Source organism: Hevea brasiliensis, chromosome 17 (genome assembly GCF_030052815.1).
Source record: "Hevea brasiliensis isolate MT/VB/25A 57/8 chromosome 17, ASM3005281v1, whole genome shotgun sequence".
NCBI lineage: Eukaryota > Viridiplantae > Streptophyta > Magnoliopsida > Malpighiales > Euphorbiaceae > Hevea > Hevea brasiliensis.
Genome location: NC_079509.1, coordinates 8,571,868 through 8,589,513, shown reverse-complemented (window position 1 = coordinate 8,589,513; position 17,646 = coordinate 8,571,868). Strand labels below are relative to the sequence as shown.

The window sequence follows — 17,646 nt, the reverse complement described above, 5'->3', positions numbered from 1 at the left end:
ACCTTGGAAAGGAGAAGGTGAATATTGCTTGCATTTATGAGACTAAATGGGTAGGAGAGAAAAGTAAGGAAGTGGGTAATTCATGGTACAAATTGTGGTTTACCGGAAAGAAGAGAAACAAGAACGGAGTGGGTATAATCATAGACAGGACATTGAAAGACGCAGTAGTAGCTGTGAAAAGAGTAGGAGATAGAATTATACTAGTAAAGCTAGTACTAGACGGAGAAACAATAAATATAGTTAGTGCTTATGCCCCACAAATAGGACTAGACAGTGAGAGTAAACAAAGGTTTTGGGAAGATATGGATGATTTAATGCAAAGCATACCGAATGAAGAGAATGTTTTCATTGGTGGAGATTTGAATGGACATGTAGGAAGTGATAGGCAAGGTTATGAGAATATTCATGGAGGTTTTGGTTTTGGCAGTCGAAATGAGGAGGGAAAAAGCATCATGGATTTTGCTATGGCATACGACCTAATACTAGCAAATACCTACTTTATAAAAAGAGAGTCACATTTAGTGACTTTCAAAAGTGGGCAACATAGAAGCCAAATCGACTTCCTCTTAACCAGGAAGACAAATAGAGCTCTATGCAAGGATTGCAAGGTCATTCCAGGAGAAGCTTTAACAAGTCAACATAGGTTGGTGGTCTTGGATGTCAAGTTTAGGAACAATTCAAGTAAGGTCAGAAGAAATAGTGTAGCTTGAACAAAGTGGTGGGAGTTCAAAGGAGTAAAGCAAGTGAAGTTCAAAAATGAGCTTCTTGAGTCCGAAGTATGGAAGCTAGATATGGAGGCCAATGATATGTGGATACAGATGGCATCAAAGATTAGAGAAGTAGCTAGAAAAGTACTTGGGGAGTCTAAGGACATGGACCACCCTCAAAAGAGAGATGGTGGTGGAATGAGGAAGTACAAAAGGCAGTGAAGAGAAAAAGGGAATGGTATAAGAAATTACCTAAATGTGATAATAATGAGGCATATGAACAGTACAAGATAGCAAAGAAAGAGGCAAAAAAGGCAGTTAGCCAAGCAAGAGCACAGGCCTTTGAAAAGTTATATGAGAAACTTGAAACTAAAGAAGGGGAGAAAGATATTTATAGATTAGCAAGGAGTAGAGAAAGGAAATGTCAAGATCTCAATCAAGTTAGGTGCATTAAGGATAAAGAAGGAAAAGTGTTGGTGAAAGATGAGGACATTAAAGAAAGATGAAGAAATTATTTTAATGATCTCTTTAATAATAGTCAAAATGGAAATAGCGTGAATATAGATTATAGAACAATAGAAAAGAATGTAAATTATACTAGAAGGATTAGATCTTTAGAAGTAAAGGAAGCACTTAAGAGAATGAAAGTAGGTAAAGCCTGTGGACCCGATGAAATACCAATTGAAGTGTGGAAGTATTTGGGAGATATGGGAGTGACATGGTTAACTAAATTATTTAATAAGATTCTAAACTCAAAGAAAATGCCTGATGAATGGAGGAAGAGTATTTTAGTACCTATTTTTAAAAATAAGGGAGACATACAAAGTTGCTCAAACTTTAGTTTAATTAAACTCATAAGCCATACTATGAAGTTGTGGGAGAGTTGTGGAGCATCGACTACGTCATGATACTTCTATCTCTCTCAATCAATTTGGTTTCATGCCAGCTCGTTCAACTATGGAAGCGATCTTTCTCATTAGAAGCTTGATGGAGAAATATAGAGATGGGAAGAAAGATCTACACATGGTTTTTATTGATTTGGAGAAGGCTTATGATAGTGTTCCAAGAGAGGTCTTATGGAATGCGTTAGAACAAAAGAGGGTATCTATTAGGTATATACAAGTATTGAAAGATATGTATGAAGGAGCAACTACTATTGTGCGCACAGTGGGAGGGGACACAAGAGATTTTTCGATCTCAATTGGATTACACCAAGGATCATCCATAAGCCCTTACATTTTTACATTAGTTTTAGATGAACTGAAACATATACAAGAGAGTATTCCTTGGTGCATGATGTTTGCGGATGATATTGTTCGATAGATGAGACGAGAAGGAGTCAATAGGAAGCTAGAACTTTGGAGAAGTACTCTAGAGTCAAAGGGTTTTAAGTTAAGTAGAACGAAGACAGAATACATGCATTGCAAGTTCAGTGAAGGCCAAACTGGTGATAGGGAAGGAGTTAGTTTGAATGGAGTGGCACTGTCCCAAAGTAATCACTTTAAATATCTAGGCTCAGTCCTTCAAGTAGATGGGGGATGTGAGGAGGATGTTAGTCATAGGATTAAAGCCGGATGGCTGAAGTGGAGACGTGCCACGGGTGTTTTATGTGATCGTAAGATTCCCAATAAATTAAAAGGAAAATTTTACCGTCTGACCATACGACCAGGCTATGCTATATGGTAGTGAGTGTTGGGCACTGAAAGAGTCCTACGCATCTAAGATAAGAGTTGCAGAGATGAGAATGTTAAGGTGGATGAGTGGCCATACTAGACTAGATAAAGTCCGTAATGAAAGTATTAGAGAAAAGGTAAGAGTGGTGCCAATTGAAGATAAGTTTAGAGAAGGGAGATTGAGGTGGTTTGGTCATGTGAAGCGTAGACATACGGAGGCTCCAGTTAGACAAGTAGAGCACATTAGGCTAGAGGATAGAAAGAAAAAAAGGGGTAGACATAAATTGACTTGGAGGATAGTAGTAAAGAAAGACTTAGAAGCATTACACATTTCTGAGGATTTAACCCAAAATCGTTCAGAGTGGAAAAAGCGAATCCATATAGCCGACCCCAAATTTTTGGGATAAAGGCTTAGTTGAGTTGAGTTGAGTTGGTTTTAAGGAGATCCATCCATCCAAGGTTTTAAAAGTTGCTCGGATGATACAAAACATGAAAGATTTAATCATGTTGCAGGGCTAGTTTTAAAATATATATATATATATATATATATAAATTTCATGTAAGGGAAAACCCTCTCAATATAAGGGTAAGGCATATTACCAATCTCATTAAAAGATTATAATAGAGTTTATATGTAAATTATAAAGTTAAAAATTAGTACGACTCAAATTATTAATTTAATGAAAACGCATATTAAAATGTATCAATTGAATTAATTCTCATCGATTTTAATGAAAAAATATATATTAAGCGTATTATTATTGCTTCGTTTAATTTTAAATTGTTGATAAAATATTATCATTATCTTCAAGAATACTATTTGAAAACCTGTTGTATGGTATATTTGAGAAGGTTTGGTCGCGTTGTTTATGCCTCCAGGCCCATTTTTCCAACCCAAAAGCCACTGCGTTAGGCCCAATCAGCCATCTGCAAAGGGGCATCTTGGATCTGGTCTAGGCTGATCACATCTTCTGTGCTTCCAAATTACTCCAAAAGGCTAATAAAGCCCACAAAAATTGAATGATTCTTCCAATTACTCCGCCTAATTTTAATTTAGCCCACCACTCATGAAAAATCCACAATTTTGGCCCATATAGGATGTTGCTGTGGTGAGTCTCCCTCTTTCAGTAACATATTCTCTTCTTTCTATAATCTCACTCCATTTTATAAATTTTAAATCGAAATCTTTTATTATAAGTTATTAAATTTCATACTGAAGTCGTCTCTAAAACTGTGAAGTATCGAAATCAAAAATAATTTTTAAGTGATAAACTTAGTCTTATAAATAGAATTAAAATTTAGCACACATGACTAAGAAATTGATGTCATAAAAGAGTAAAATGCAAAATTGAGAAGAGAGACATCACTGAGAGAAAAAGACAATGCATATTCATGATATCAATTCATTAGGAAAATAATATATGTCGACTAGTAAATAAATATATTCTCTTTAAAAAAAACATGATGAAATTGATTTTGTGTATATAAAGAAAGAATCTAATTAGACATGAATTTTTTTTCTATTATTTCATTTTTTGATGGGACAAGGAAAAGCCATACAAAATTAAACAAGAAATCGCCAAAATTGAAAATAAGAAAAAGAAAATGATAGTGAAAGAAAATTAATTTCATATTTGTGGTCGGCAACCTTTTGCTTTACAGTACACGAGACAAGACCCTGAAGTATCCTGCACCCTTATATGGCAACAAATTTCACCTTATACAGAAAAAAAAAAAAAAAGAAAGAGATGGGTAGGAAAATTAAATACACATTTATTTATTTTTCTTGCTAAATGCTCATAGTGTTCAAGACTGAAAATGCTATTTGGCAAGAAAATTATATTGCAATTAGACCGATTTGATTGCTAAAGTAGTCTACGAGTCAATCCCAATCAATAAAATTTCATTAATTCATGATTTCAACATACACATGTTTCAAATGTTTAAGAGCCATTTCACACAGTGCCGACATAGGATTCATTATGAAGGTATTAAAATTTAAATAATCTTGTAATTCTTGTAATTAATAAAAATTTATAAATTATATTTTTATCATGTAATAATTAATATTATTTTTTTATAAATTATATATTTTATTAATTTTGATGTGCATCCTTAAATGCACGTATCATTTCATGTTCAACAAAATCTTAGGAATAAAATTTTTATATTAAATGGCAAATGTGGCCAATTATAAATGATGTGCGCATTTCTATTGAATCTAAAATTGAACTAAAAATAAGTAATTATATCATATGATTACTAACTTGGATTATGTTTAATAGAGCGTAATGTAATATAATTTAATTAATTATATAATATAATCAAAATTATAATGTAATATAATGTAATTATCATTACATTTTTATATTTGATTACAAAATAAAGATATAGACAATGTAATGTAATGATAATTTTTATTTTAATATTTAATTTATTTATAGTATTAACAATAAGTGATAATAGTTGTAATGATTGGTAATCGAGTGTTAATGATTGCTAAGTAGTGGTGGTAGTAACGACATTTGTAGTTAAATAGTGGTGGTGGTAGAGGCAAGTGTAAGGTCGTAGTGGTGGTAGTAGTAGTCTAAGTAGTAGTGGTAGTACTAGTAGTAATAGTAGTGATTGTCATAGTAATAATAGGATAATGATGTTGGTAGTAGTAGTGGTGACAGAGTAAGGATAATGAAGGTAATAATAGTGATGATTGGACAGTAATAGTATTGATAATAAATAAAAAAATTAAAATAAGTAATCATAATTACATCCATTTTTATATGTAATAATGATTACGTTACTTTAAATATAGTTAATTATATTATATAATTATCATTTTATTACGTTAATTTTTTTGTGTTAGTAAACAATGTAATCAAGTATAACCATACCAAACATAACCTTATCGTTCAATTCTTGTAATTGAAAGACAATCACAATATTAAAATGTCAACTTTATAATAATGTTTTATTAAAGAGTTAAAATGTCATAATAAAAAACTAAATTTAGGTTTTAAATTTTTAAATATGTAGATATATTTAAAATCGATTTTAAATATTAAATTTAATAAAATTATTGTTCTTAAATTTAAATTTTTTTAGAAATAAATTAATAAAATTAGTTATTAAAATTTATATTTTAATAATTTAAATAAATATATAAATTATATATTTTTTTTTTTAAAGAGAGCCCACTTTTTTTTTTTTTAGGGACCACCAACCCCACCCCCCTCCACCGCCCCCATTTCAATAATATGAAATGAAATGAAATATATACATATATAATATAATATATATATACAATATAAAAATGAATCTATAAAATAATAAAAAAAAAAAATATAAATATATATTTTTTTTTTTTTCATCACACAATAAAAAAAAAAAAAAAAAAAAATATTATTATAGACAGAGCTATCACGGACTGAGAAAACGTCAATTATGGCGGCAAATCCTAAAGAGCATTACAAGGGCTACGTAGTCCTTTCCTGAAAATGAACATTTTGATGAGCCCTGAAAAACATGTCCCACGTTAGAACCATGAAATTTCAAAGCTTCTACTTTCTGGGAAAAACTTAAAATTGCGTCGGGTTTGTACTATACACAGCTCAAACTTTTACAAATTAAAAGAAAGGGGAGAGAATTGGATTGGAAATAAAGAAGAAAAATTGGAGTTAATTATAATGGTGTCAAATCAGAGATTTTAATTTGTTATCAATTGGAGACATGAAACTTTAATCAGGGTTATCTCTTAGGGGGCAATGTGATTAGACAAGGAAGGGGGTTTTCTTCTCAAGGCACTCTAATTGCAACTTTTGACTTAAAAAGGTAGTGGATTGGGTGCATGGATGGTACTCAAGAGGGACCATGGAATCTTCTAACTGTGCATCTTAATTCAAGAGTTGACATAAGTTAATAGCCCAAAATTTAAGTTAACTTTGGCAATTATGTGATTAGACATATCCCACTAATATGATAAATCCTTCCATAGGAAGGAAGGACCATAATGTGCCTTCACCTTTTGATGCATATATGAAGTTTACTTTTTATCAAGGTTGTATCAATTTGCATAAATCTTCAAACTCTCGATGTGACGTTTCGATAGTTAAAATATTTTTAATTTTAATCATATACTTAAATTGGATTTTGAAAATATTAATTATTTTTATTATCATGAAAAGGTTAAAAAAAAAAATAATGAATCTTGAGATATTAGTCAAAATCTCAAAACTAAATACATCCCTAAACATTTTATTTTTTTCAAATATTAATTTATTTGTAAAACAAATTAATTATTTTTTTTATTTATGGAAAGATAATAATTCATTAATAGGCTTCAAACAACATTACACAATAAGGCACATAGCTCACATACAAAGAGAAGCCATCTAGCCTGAAAAAAGAAGAAGCCAATAGTCCCTAAATTTGAAACCCTAGAGCGGGTGGCTCTAAACCATAATCTCCAACACAAAGTTGGAAAGAAAATGGTCGTCAGACCATTAAGAGTACCGAGCCAAGAGCGGCCATGGAAGACAACAAAAGAAGCTCAAGGAAGGAAAGCCTCTTCTAACCAAAGTAAAAGGAGAAAAAGAAGTAATGAAACGGCTTAACCCTCGCATCAAACGATTTATAGGCCATCTACTATGGCGAAAACAAATATGAAACTAAAAGGAAAGAATGGGTGCTGAGGTAGAGCTCTTTTACTCTTAGGCCAATGGCCTGGTTGCCTAGAGCATGACATTAGTAACATTCCCAAGAGATAGTGCACCTCTAAAAATGTTAACCCGTCATTTCTGAAGTAGAGATATTGGTTTCACATCACTGACAAACCGTCACCAAAAAGTCTCATAATTGTATGCAAGCCACAAACAACACAAGGCAAATTAAAGAAATTCCTTTTCAAATTGTCCGATCTGCCATGAAACACAAACTCATTATTTATTTACAACATTGCTCAAAAGTAGGAAGGAAAAACCCACTTTTAAAAAAGGAAGGAAGTTCCCTCTACTTGGATGGGTGAAGGAAGACCTACAAATATTAAGGCCAAACTTCAAAAGAAAAGGAAAACTTGAAAAGAAAAGGAAAACGAAAGAGAGAAAAGTTCCCTCTCTAAAATTAGAAAATAACGCAGTCTTCGGTTAATAATTTGTGACCATCAATTATTTTTATTTAACAGCTATAGATGGATAATATTAATTTGATAGAAGTAGTGATTTTATGTTCATAAATATAGTGGTTATGAATGATCATAGATTAGAGTTAGAAAAGAGGGATAAAAAAAAAAGAAATAATCAAAATAAAATGATTTTGTATATTAATTATTATCAATAATTTCATTGTGTGAAGTGTATATTATTAAATTTAAAAGGGATTCGGCATAAAATTAAAAGTATAAAATTTAATTGAAAAAAAAAAGCAAAATAAATGGGATTATAGGTTGTATTGGGGCAAATGTGAAAAGTAAAAAGGAGTGGCCTAAGAAGCATAAGTATAAATACATAAAAAAAAAAAAAAGAAAGAAATAAGAGCTAGGGAGGTAAAGGATGTAATGATTAGGGAGAAGGATGAAGGAAAAGGAATGGTTTTCCAAAGCTTTAATTTTACTATTATTTTGTGATGATAATCTCTTGAAAAGTAAGCCTTATTGTTGGTTGATGCTGACAACTCTGAAAACGACAATGCCTTTGTACGAAAATACCAGTACTTTCCACACCCATCACTATTCACCTACTGTCTGTAGTTCTCCTCCTTGTATTTTTCTTTTATTTATTTATTGTCCCACAATATGGATACACACGTTACCATACAAAGTAATTAACTTTCAGCTGTCCTTCTCATGCCCATTTCTGCACCCGTCAATTATCACCAGATGAAACCTACCGCTACTGCGTCCACGAAATTTTTGCAGCTCTCTATAATTTTTTTTTTCTTTTCCAATTATTGGGAATCGGGAGGTGAGGAGAGACCTAGAAATTATTTCTATGAATTATATATATATATATATTTTTTTTTCATGGGTGATACCATCGTTTTCTCTCTTTACCCCTTTGTCTCACTATCGTTTTCCCTGCAACCCAAATTGGGATTCTTCTCTCTACTGTCGGTGGCCTCTCCACCTGCGGTAAATCCCTCTTTTCATCTCTTTTGTTGTTCCTTTCCTTATTTCTCTTGTTTTCGTATTTTATTTTACCCATTCCATAGTTTTTCCCTGAAAGATTTGCCCTTTTGTTCTGCAAGGTAGGTCTACTATTGCCTTCTACTGTTCTAAGCTTAGGGCTTTCATCATTTTGATTTAAGAGGAACGCATTATATAGATTATATTGTCTGGTTTTCCTTCCCAGGCAAGAGAGCAATATATCAGCTTAGCTTAGGTGTCCGGGGTTGCTGCATCAACGGTTTGTCTTAGGGAGATCCTCCTCTGTCTGGCAGGTTGCACATAGCAACTCTTGCATGGTTTATTTGGCTTCCCCACTCAAGTTGGAAAGTAACAGAAGAGTCTAATACTATTAAGAGGCTGTTTGATTTAATTTAATGATCAAATTTATTTCATTTGTAAATAAATAAAATTTATTTATAAATAAATTTATTTATTTGATATATTTAATATATATATATTAAATGTGAAATTTATTTGAAATAAAATAAATTTTATACTTAAAAATAAAATAATATATAAAAAAAGATAATTTTATCAGTGAAAATATATATTATTTAAAATTTAAAATTTATTTATAAATTTTATTAATTTTTATAAAATTTAATTTAATTATGATAAATTTTATAAAATTAATTATTAAAAATTTTAAATAAATTTTTATTTAAATTAAATATTAAAATTTTATATTTATAAATAAATTTTATAAAATTTTATAGAATTTATTTATACTACCTACCACCAAAGTTAAAGTTGATTGATACACAACGTACGTGAAAGATACTGATATTAGTCAAAGTGTGCAACATATTTGATATTTTAGGAAAGAATAGTACATTGTATAGCACACACCGTACTTTCATGTACAATTTTAGATACCAGTAACAGTAAAAAATGTATAATTTTTAATTTGTAATTTAATAATATTTGTTTGTTTGTTATGAAGTTATACATTTCTTGGTCCAGTGAAGAAAAACATCTCTCTCTCTCTATATAAGGGTTGACGTATAGTTGTTACTTAATTAGGTCATGGTAAATTATTTAGTAAAACATATTTTTAAAATTTAAAAATTTTACGATTGTGAATCCAATGAGTTCATTTTTAACTGCGCCAACTCATGTTGAATGGATTAAATTAAGAGAGCAATCAATCATAATCCTAATTAATTGATTAAAAGCATTAAGTATATAATGGAGATTGAACATATCTTAATCTGTGGTCAGCGATCAAAATGATTGAATTAATAAGGTGGTTCGATTACTTTTTATTTCTTGAAAATGCTTTTTCAATTTTCATGATATTTCTGACTACATTATTATTATTATTATTATTATTATTATTATTATTATTATTATTAATCCAGAAATATCAATGCCTGCTCCTTTTCAACACAACACACACATAGTGGAAACACTGTTCCTCACATAAGCTTTAGTTTTAGTTACGTCATAATCCCAGGCTAATGGTTCAACTGCACTACAATTATTTTCTGTCAGTATTTACCTTATTTTTCTGACAAGAATATAAATAATAAAACTACAGGATTTTGAAAATAATAATAAAAAAAATATAAATATAAATCATAAATAAATAATAATTACAGGATGTTGAAATATTTAAAATAAATTTTGATTAATTATTTCTTATGGGCATGTTCAAGGCCACAAATTTTCCAAAATCACTTAAAAGCGTCAAACAAGCTCTAAAATTTGAAAAGGCATAAAGAATACAGCATGGCACACCAACAAATAATTATGAAATCCATTGACTATACCTGTCCCTGTTGCATTAAGCTAAGCTAAATGGGATATTTATTTTATTTATATATATTATGTATTATTGCGAAATTCTAATATTAAAAATAATATTATACTAAATTTATTGTTAAAAAAAATCAAATTCTTGATAATTTAAATTTGATTATCTTTCAAATTTTTACTAAATAGTTAAATAAAGCTTAGATTAAATCAAACCGAAGCTCACCTATAATAACTAACATTAATCCGTAATTATTCTAATCTGAATTGATTAAGAATGATTATTTCTATTCCTATTGTTATTAAGAATAATTTATGTAAATTTTGAATAATTAATCATTATTATGCTGTGGAAAACACAGAGGGGGATGAATGAATGAAGGTGGCAAACAAAGCACTCAAATGGGTAAAGAAAAAAATAATTTTGTCGTTGCTAAAATGCTAATATAATAATTAGTATTAATATATTTATGTATAAATGAAGGTGACAGTGCTAGAATTAGAAAATGTCCAATTCCAAGACAGAGTGATTAATTATGATTAGTGCAGACAATGGGTGATTTCGAGAGCCGATCGATTAGACAGACTCGACTCCTCACCATGTCTGTACATTGCACTGCTATTCTTCACTGCCCCACGTTTCCTTCATCATTTTTATGGACCCTCGCCTCGCTATGTGCTGACATTTATTCTCCACTCTCTATAATTAAGGTTCAACGATCTTATTGCAGCTGGCTAGGGTTCAACCGTTCATTCTTCAGCAGACTACGTAACTCAATCCGGGGATTGTAATAATTAATATCTAATTGGTTAGGAGATAATTAAAAGAAACTTGACTTGCAAACTCAAGAATAGGAGAAACTGGTTGACAAGAAATTAAGAGGGAAGGAGGGAGAGAGCAATGAGCAAAATAAAAGCATATATGAGGCGGAGTAGTGGGTTTTAATTAATTAATTAATTAATATGGTGTATGAGAAATTAGTTGAAAATAACAAACAAATGGTTGGTAAAGTAAAGTCTTAATCCAGCTTTATTTATCATTGACAAAAACTCTGACAACCTAACAACAATGGTGCTATGCATAAGCAACCCTTTTTATTTATTAACAACTAAATGGAATGGGACCCTTCTAATTTACCCATGCCATTTTCATCATGTCAATTGTATGCCAATTTGCCTCTTGCATCCTGCAAAGAAGCAAACCGCCCTTAATTAATTAATAAATACTACAAAACCTTAATTTACCATTATTTTTATTATTACAAAAACAGATATTAATAATTGTGAGAATTAGTTCATATTTTTTGGATTTTTTTTAAATTTAATTATTAATATTTTTCTAAAATAATTTATGGATGGATGTATTGGGTTCTGGAAGCAGTTTTCTTAATGGCAGACCATAAACTTGATTAATTAGGTTAACCTCTAAAATGGGTAAAAGCGAAATTTTATAATATATATATATTACTGAATGATTAATTAATTAATTAGTTTAGACATTATTTAAATACTGTTTCTTTGAATATGTTGATGAATATATATATATATATATATATATATATGTACAATAGATAGACACTTTCTGTAGATGAACAACTAATTAGTTCATGCACGAACATTATTTATTTGGATTCGTTTTCTTACAAAGCACCGCTTCCGATATCACCCTTTCTTTCACATCCCGACAAGTTAATTTTCACGTGTAACCCAAGATCCTCTCATGTCCCATCATTATTTCCCATTTCAATAATTCACATCTACGTTTTTACGTTAATTTTATATTTATACAAATTCGATCTTCATTTAATTAGTGAGATTTGATCTCTTATATTCAAATTTATAATTTCTTTTATAAATCACAATAAATAAATTTTGTTAATCAGATAGAAATTTATCGAGTTATTTAATTTATTAAATTAAAAAAAATCTAATTTATATGAATAAATGATATTATTATTATTATTATTGATGGATGTAATAATTTCTTCAAAAGCAGCCAAGGATGGCACGATGGACTTTTCCTATTAAAATAAAATATATATATAAAAAAAAAAAGATGGAGATAGAAGAGAGTTGATAGGGTGTGTCAAGCTGGCTACGTAATTTCGAAGACATTCAAAAAAAAAAAAGAAATAAATAATTTTTAAAAATAATTGTTGCATTTAAAGAATGTCCTGCTTGTCAATGTCGGTTATGAATTTATATATATGTATATGTACGTGTATTAATGGTTCCAATCATCGGTGGAGTTCTTCCATTCACAGCTTACATTATTTTTTCGGTGCTCTAAGCTAATGCTTCTTTAAATATTGAATAGTATTCCTCAGTTTAATTTTTATTTGTTGTTTTTAATTTTTTTTATTTAAAATTATTTATTATATTAAAAAATATTAATTTTTTTATTTTATCATTTTTTTCTTTTAAATATAATAATTAATTATATTATCTTTTATCTTATCTAATTATTTATTATATAAATATTTATATAATTAAAATTTATATAAAATTAATTAAAATATATACAATAAATATAAATATTTAATTTAACGATTATCTATAATAATATATAAATTAAAATTATGTATAGCAATTAATACTCTATTTGATTATCTTATTTTTTTAATTTCGGTGGTTGTGTTACCTAATTCTAGTGATGCTTTTTCAATATCTTCATATCTCAAGAAAAATGCATGTTTAAGACTAGTGAAGTTGTAGTTTTCTCATTAATTTAAAACTGTACGTTTTTCTTTTTTCTTTTAATATTCCATTCGTGTAAAAAAATATATATATATTTTTTTGTTATTAAAATATATTAAATTTAATTTTAACATTTTAAAAAAATATTTTTCTTAACCATAATTCTAATAATAATATTAAATAGCTAGATTATATTCCACAAGTTATTTTTATCACTTGTCAGTTATCCAATCACATATTTTTAAATAAATTAAAATTTTTGAATGCATTTACAAACTTAATTTAATGATAAATATATTTTAATTTATAATAAAATTGAAATTTGACTCTCTTATAAAATATTTCAAATGACTAACTACCAAACTAATTGAGAAGTGTATAGATAATCAAACAATTACTATCTCTAGGAACAACTGTTTCTTCTTTTATTTTGTTTTCTCAAATCTACAGATTCCTTCATGATCTCGTTCTCGAAATTTATTATTTTTTTCTTATTCTTCCCTACAAAGGTTTATCAAATTTATGCCCTCATCATGCCGTGACAAGAACATTAATAAAGCAATAAACATTATTATTTTTTTTTTTATAATAACAAGCAAATGTTTCCTAGAGATGGCGCCAATGTTGATGTGCTAGACCCACGCTATGAGTTAGGTCCCGCTTCCGAGGTATTGTTCTTACGGCTGGTGTTAACAGCGACTCAGAGGGGTTTTGTCCAAAAAAAATGCCTCTTGGAAAGAGAGCAGATGTTATTGCTTATAAGCGATAAAACCCCTCGACTCCTGACCGATGTGGGACGCTGGTCATCAACATATATATTACTACTTTTATCTACATTTAATTTTTTAACATTGTGATTAATAAAGCAATAAAATCACTAATATATAACAATAAATGGATCAATATATAACAATAAAGTTGTAATTTTAATGAAGCATAAATAACAATAAAGTAAGAAAATGAACCATCTATATATATACACACACTAATTAGTAATAAACAATGATGGAAAATGGACCATATAATACATAACTTAAGGTGGACGGAGAGTGATAATTGTTTAAATAACTTGGATGCATGATTCAAAGCAAGATCTTCAAGCATATTTGGAAGTACAATTTTTTCAAAAAGATATATATATATTTTTTTTATATTTAAAACATGTGGTTCATGGTTTTAGATTATTACAAATTTCATTTTCATAGTTGAGTCGTTTTTCAAACATTTTCTGTCTATTTCAGAGAAAACCTTTTCATTTTGGTCCAAACACATACGCACCTTATATATATATATATGTAGGCCACTCCTAAAGGAACACAACATCAAAAGAAAATATATATATATATATTTTTTTAATTTCTCTTTTTTCACTATATTTTTTTTCTAATTAAATCTTTTTGGTACTATATATCCTCCTCCTATTTCCTTGAGAGTCAAACTGTATTACTCATGGGGGCCACCCATCTCTGAAGGACTAGTGTCGGCGGCCTTTATATATATATATATGACCTTATAAATAATATATATATTAGTTTTTTTTTTTTCGGGATTAATTATTGCTGTTGTTAAATATAAATTTTTACACGAGTTCAATGCAATGGGGTGCTTTACAGTAAGTGGAAAGCAAGAATGAGCAACCTACTGGATGGAAACTTCTTATGTAGGTTACCTGCTATAGCTAGCCTAGCTTGGCAACATGAGAAATTCCATTTATGAACTTGATCGCCTTGCAATTTCTCCTGAAGGAAAGCGACCCCGTTAATTTTTTTTCCACATTATAATTATAATTATAATGGTTGATTAACAAATAGTTAACCACAAGATCAAAATGTAAATAAAATTAAAATTGAGGAACATATGTCAAAAGTTAAGAAGAATATGGCGGACAAAGTGAATATATAAATGTTGTTAGGGGAGTTTTTGTAATTTAAAGAAGATAATTTCTTGCAATAATAGTTGGAAGATGTTATCTAATGTGGACGCATGAGGTTTGACTTACAAGGCACCCCCATAAATTAGACTATTATTGCTTGAGGACACAAATCTGTCACTGTATTCTTACTCATGACTACACTTTTACAGAGTTGTTCTCATTTAAATCAACCATATTTTTGTTAATTTTGATTTTTCTACAGGTAGAGATATCTTAAAAATCAATCCAGTCCAATGCAAAAGCAGCATTGGATTTGCGTAAAACCCACTTGATTGCTTCACCTTCCTCAGCCTCTCTCTCTCTCTCTCTCTCTCTCTCTCTCTCTCTCTCTCTCTCCATAACTTGAATCCTAAGTATGATTTAGTCCTCTTCTCTTTAAATCATCATAAAATGTTTCTTCATTTCTCTCCTTGTACACCGTAGAAATACACCCACTTCTCATACTTTCTATCTCTCTCTTTCTATATATTAATATCATCAGAGGACCTTCCTTCTTAGTGGGTTGTGGCTGCTGCTTCAAGTTTTCTTCTGATATTGTTGTGCCTCTTTCTTAAATCTTTAAGCAAGAAATGGGGAGACATTCTTGCTGCTTAAAGCAGAAATTAAGGAAAGGTTTATGGTCACCTGAAGAAGATGAGAAACTTTACAATTACATAACTAGATTTGGTGTTGGTTGCTGGAGTTCTGTTCCTAAGCTAGCTGGTAATAATTTATCCACTTGATGTACTTTTTTTTGGTCCTTGTCGTCTAATTTACAATCTTGGTTCTTGAATAATCTTAAGTTTACTGTTTGATTCGTGCAGGCCTTCAAAGGTGTGGAAAGAGTTGCAGGCTCAGATGGATTAACTACTTGAGACCTGACCTTAAGAGAGGAATGTTCTCACAGCAAGAGGAGGATCTTATAATCAGTCTTCATGAAGTTTTGGGTAACAGGTATATCTTGTTATCAAGTTAAGAACGTAATTAATCTTTGGTATAGAAATGGAAATAATGGGTATATTACTATTCTGGATTTGAAATTGCAGGTGGGCTCAAATTTCAGCACAGTTACCAGGAAGAACAGATAATGAGATAAAGAACTTTTGGAATTCCTGCTTGAAGAAGAAACTCATGAAGCAAGGTATAGACCCAACAACCCACAAGCCAATAAACGAAGCACTGCAAGTGAAAGAGGAGAAGAATTGTACAGATAAGGCATCATTGCAAATACCGCAGTCTAAAGGGCTACCAATTGTATCAAACTCGACAACACAGGAGCCAACATTTCTCATTAGCGATACGACTTACTATAGCAATGGATTAACAGAAACTTCAAGAGAGCAATTCATGAACAAGCAAGCCTATTATCCATTATCCTACTTTGAATTCTCAGCAGGAATTGAGCCAGGTGGGTATAACTCAAGTATTCCAGGTCTGCAGCAACCAAATCTCAGACCCTTTGATCAAAACCAATTCGAAACAAGCTCAAACTTTGCATTTACTTCAATGCCAAGTTTAACAAGTTTCGACCATGGAAGCATGAGTGGTACAGATTTCTCAGACAATTCAGCTTCAAGAATGAGTTCTATGTTCTTGAATGAGGCCAAAGAAAGTTCCAGCAACAGTTCAAACATAAGCAATTACACTGCAGGGTATCAGATGAACAGTATGGTGGAGAATAGTGCAGCTTTCTCGTGGGAAGCCGAAAACAAAATAGACTCGGTGTTTCAGTTTCCGGTGAACGGGATCAAGACGGAAGAATTGAGGCCGAATCCATGGCAAGAAGGGCAGCTTCACCCTCAGAATTCAATAGATTTCAGTAGCTATCCGTTAACGTCGCTGTCAGAAGATCTAACCGGAGCAAATTTTGATGTCTTCCACCAGATATGAACTGTAAATTCATTCATTTACCTCTCCCTATATCTCTCTCTCTAAACAAATATACGAGATGTTGATAGTACAGGAGTGTTTGATATATATATTTTTTTCCAAAAAAGAAAAAGAATCTTTTTTTTTTTGCCTTTTTTTCTGATTAACCAGGTGAAGATCGAAAAAGACTAAGCTGATATTTCTTTGGCTTTAATTATCTGTGTCCTTTTTTTCTCATTTTCTTGTGTACTTGGTGTTCTGTATTAATTTGTTTCCAGAACAGTTGAAATAATGTACTGAAAATTTCAAGAGTGAAAACTAATTTTGTGGTCTTAATCTTTCGCTGTTTGTCTAACTAATTATCATAATTATGCGCAGTTATGATGCTGTTTTCATGTCTGTCCTTTTCCAGCTTAAGGCAAAACATTTTAAGATGAGAAAACTTGCGCACCCAAAAAAAAAAAATTTCTAATTGATTGATGCAGAAAGAAACCCAGTTGTGATAATATTAGCACAGTGTGCAACATTAATTGAATGTGAATATAATCAGAGAAAGGTGGGGTAGGTTTTGATTGCGATATTTGGAATCGCTGGCAGAGTTTTAATTAACAAAATTATCTGGGCCTACGCTCATAATATCTAAGATGCTGATTTCTCAGCATATGATCCGGCTGCTACGCCAGGCCCCTCCATGCATTTTGGTGAGTCCCTCCAAAAGGCTAAAATTGGCTGGCTGTCCTCACCATTATTGGAAGGGGAGAGAGAGAGAGAGAGAGAGAGAGAGAGAGAGAAGAGGCAACAGCAAGGGTCAACCAGACTAACAATGCAAGGTCTAGAAGCAGTCATTAGTCATCTTAATTTGGTTCTAGTGCTAGCTTT

At 30.5% G+C, this 17,646-nt stretch overlaps 1 protein-coding gene across 1 annotated transcript; it reads left to right on the top strand.

Moving 5' to 3' along the window:
* Positions 1-15,234: 15,234 nt before the first annotated feature.
* LOC110642576 (transcription repressor MYB6) lies at positions 15,235-17,103 on the top strand. The gene is made up of 3 exons (XM_021794667.2): positions 15,235-15,621; positions 15,723-15,852; positions 15,945-17,103. Exons 1-3 carry the CDS (start codon positions 15,489-15,491, stop codon positions 16,786-16,788), a joined length of 1,107 nt encoding a protein of 368 aa, XP_021650359.2. The 5' UTR covers positions 15,235-15,488; the 3' UTR covers positions 16,789-17,103.
* Positions 17,104-17,646: the final 543 nt, after the last annotated feature.

What these genes read in the sequence shown, in the direction of transcription:
- LOC110642576 (XM_021794667.2), top strand. Translation starts at nt 15,489, where the DNA reads ATGGGGAGACATTCTTGCTGCTTAAAGCAGAAATTAAGGAAAGGTTTA. An exon ending in TTCTGTTCCTAAGCTAGCTG is followed by an intron (nt 15,622 to 15,722) that starts GTAATAATTTAT and finishes TGATTCGTGCAG; the next exon opens with GCCTTCAAAGGTGTGGAAAG. An exon ending in CATGAAGTTTTGGGTAACAG is followed by an intron (nt 15,853 to 15,944) that starts GTATATCTTGTT and finishes TTGAAATTGCAG; the next exon opens with GTGGGCTCAAATTTCAGCAC.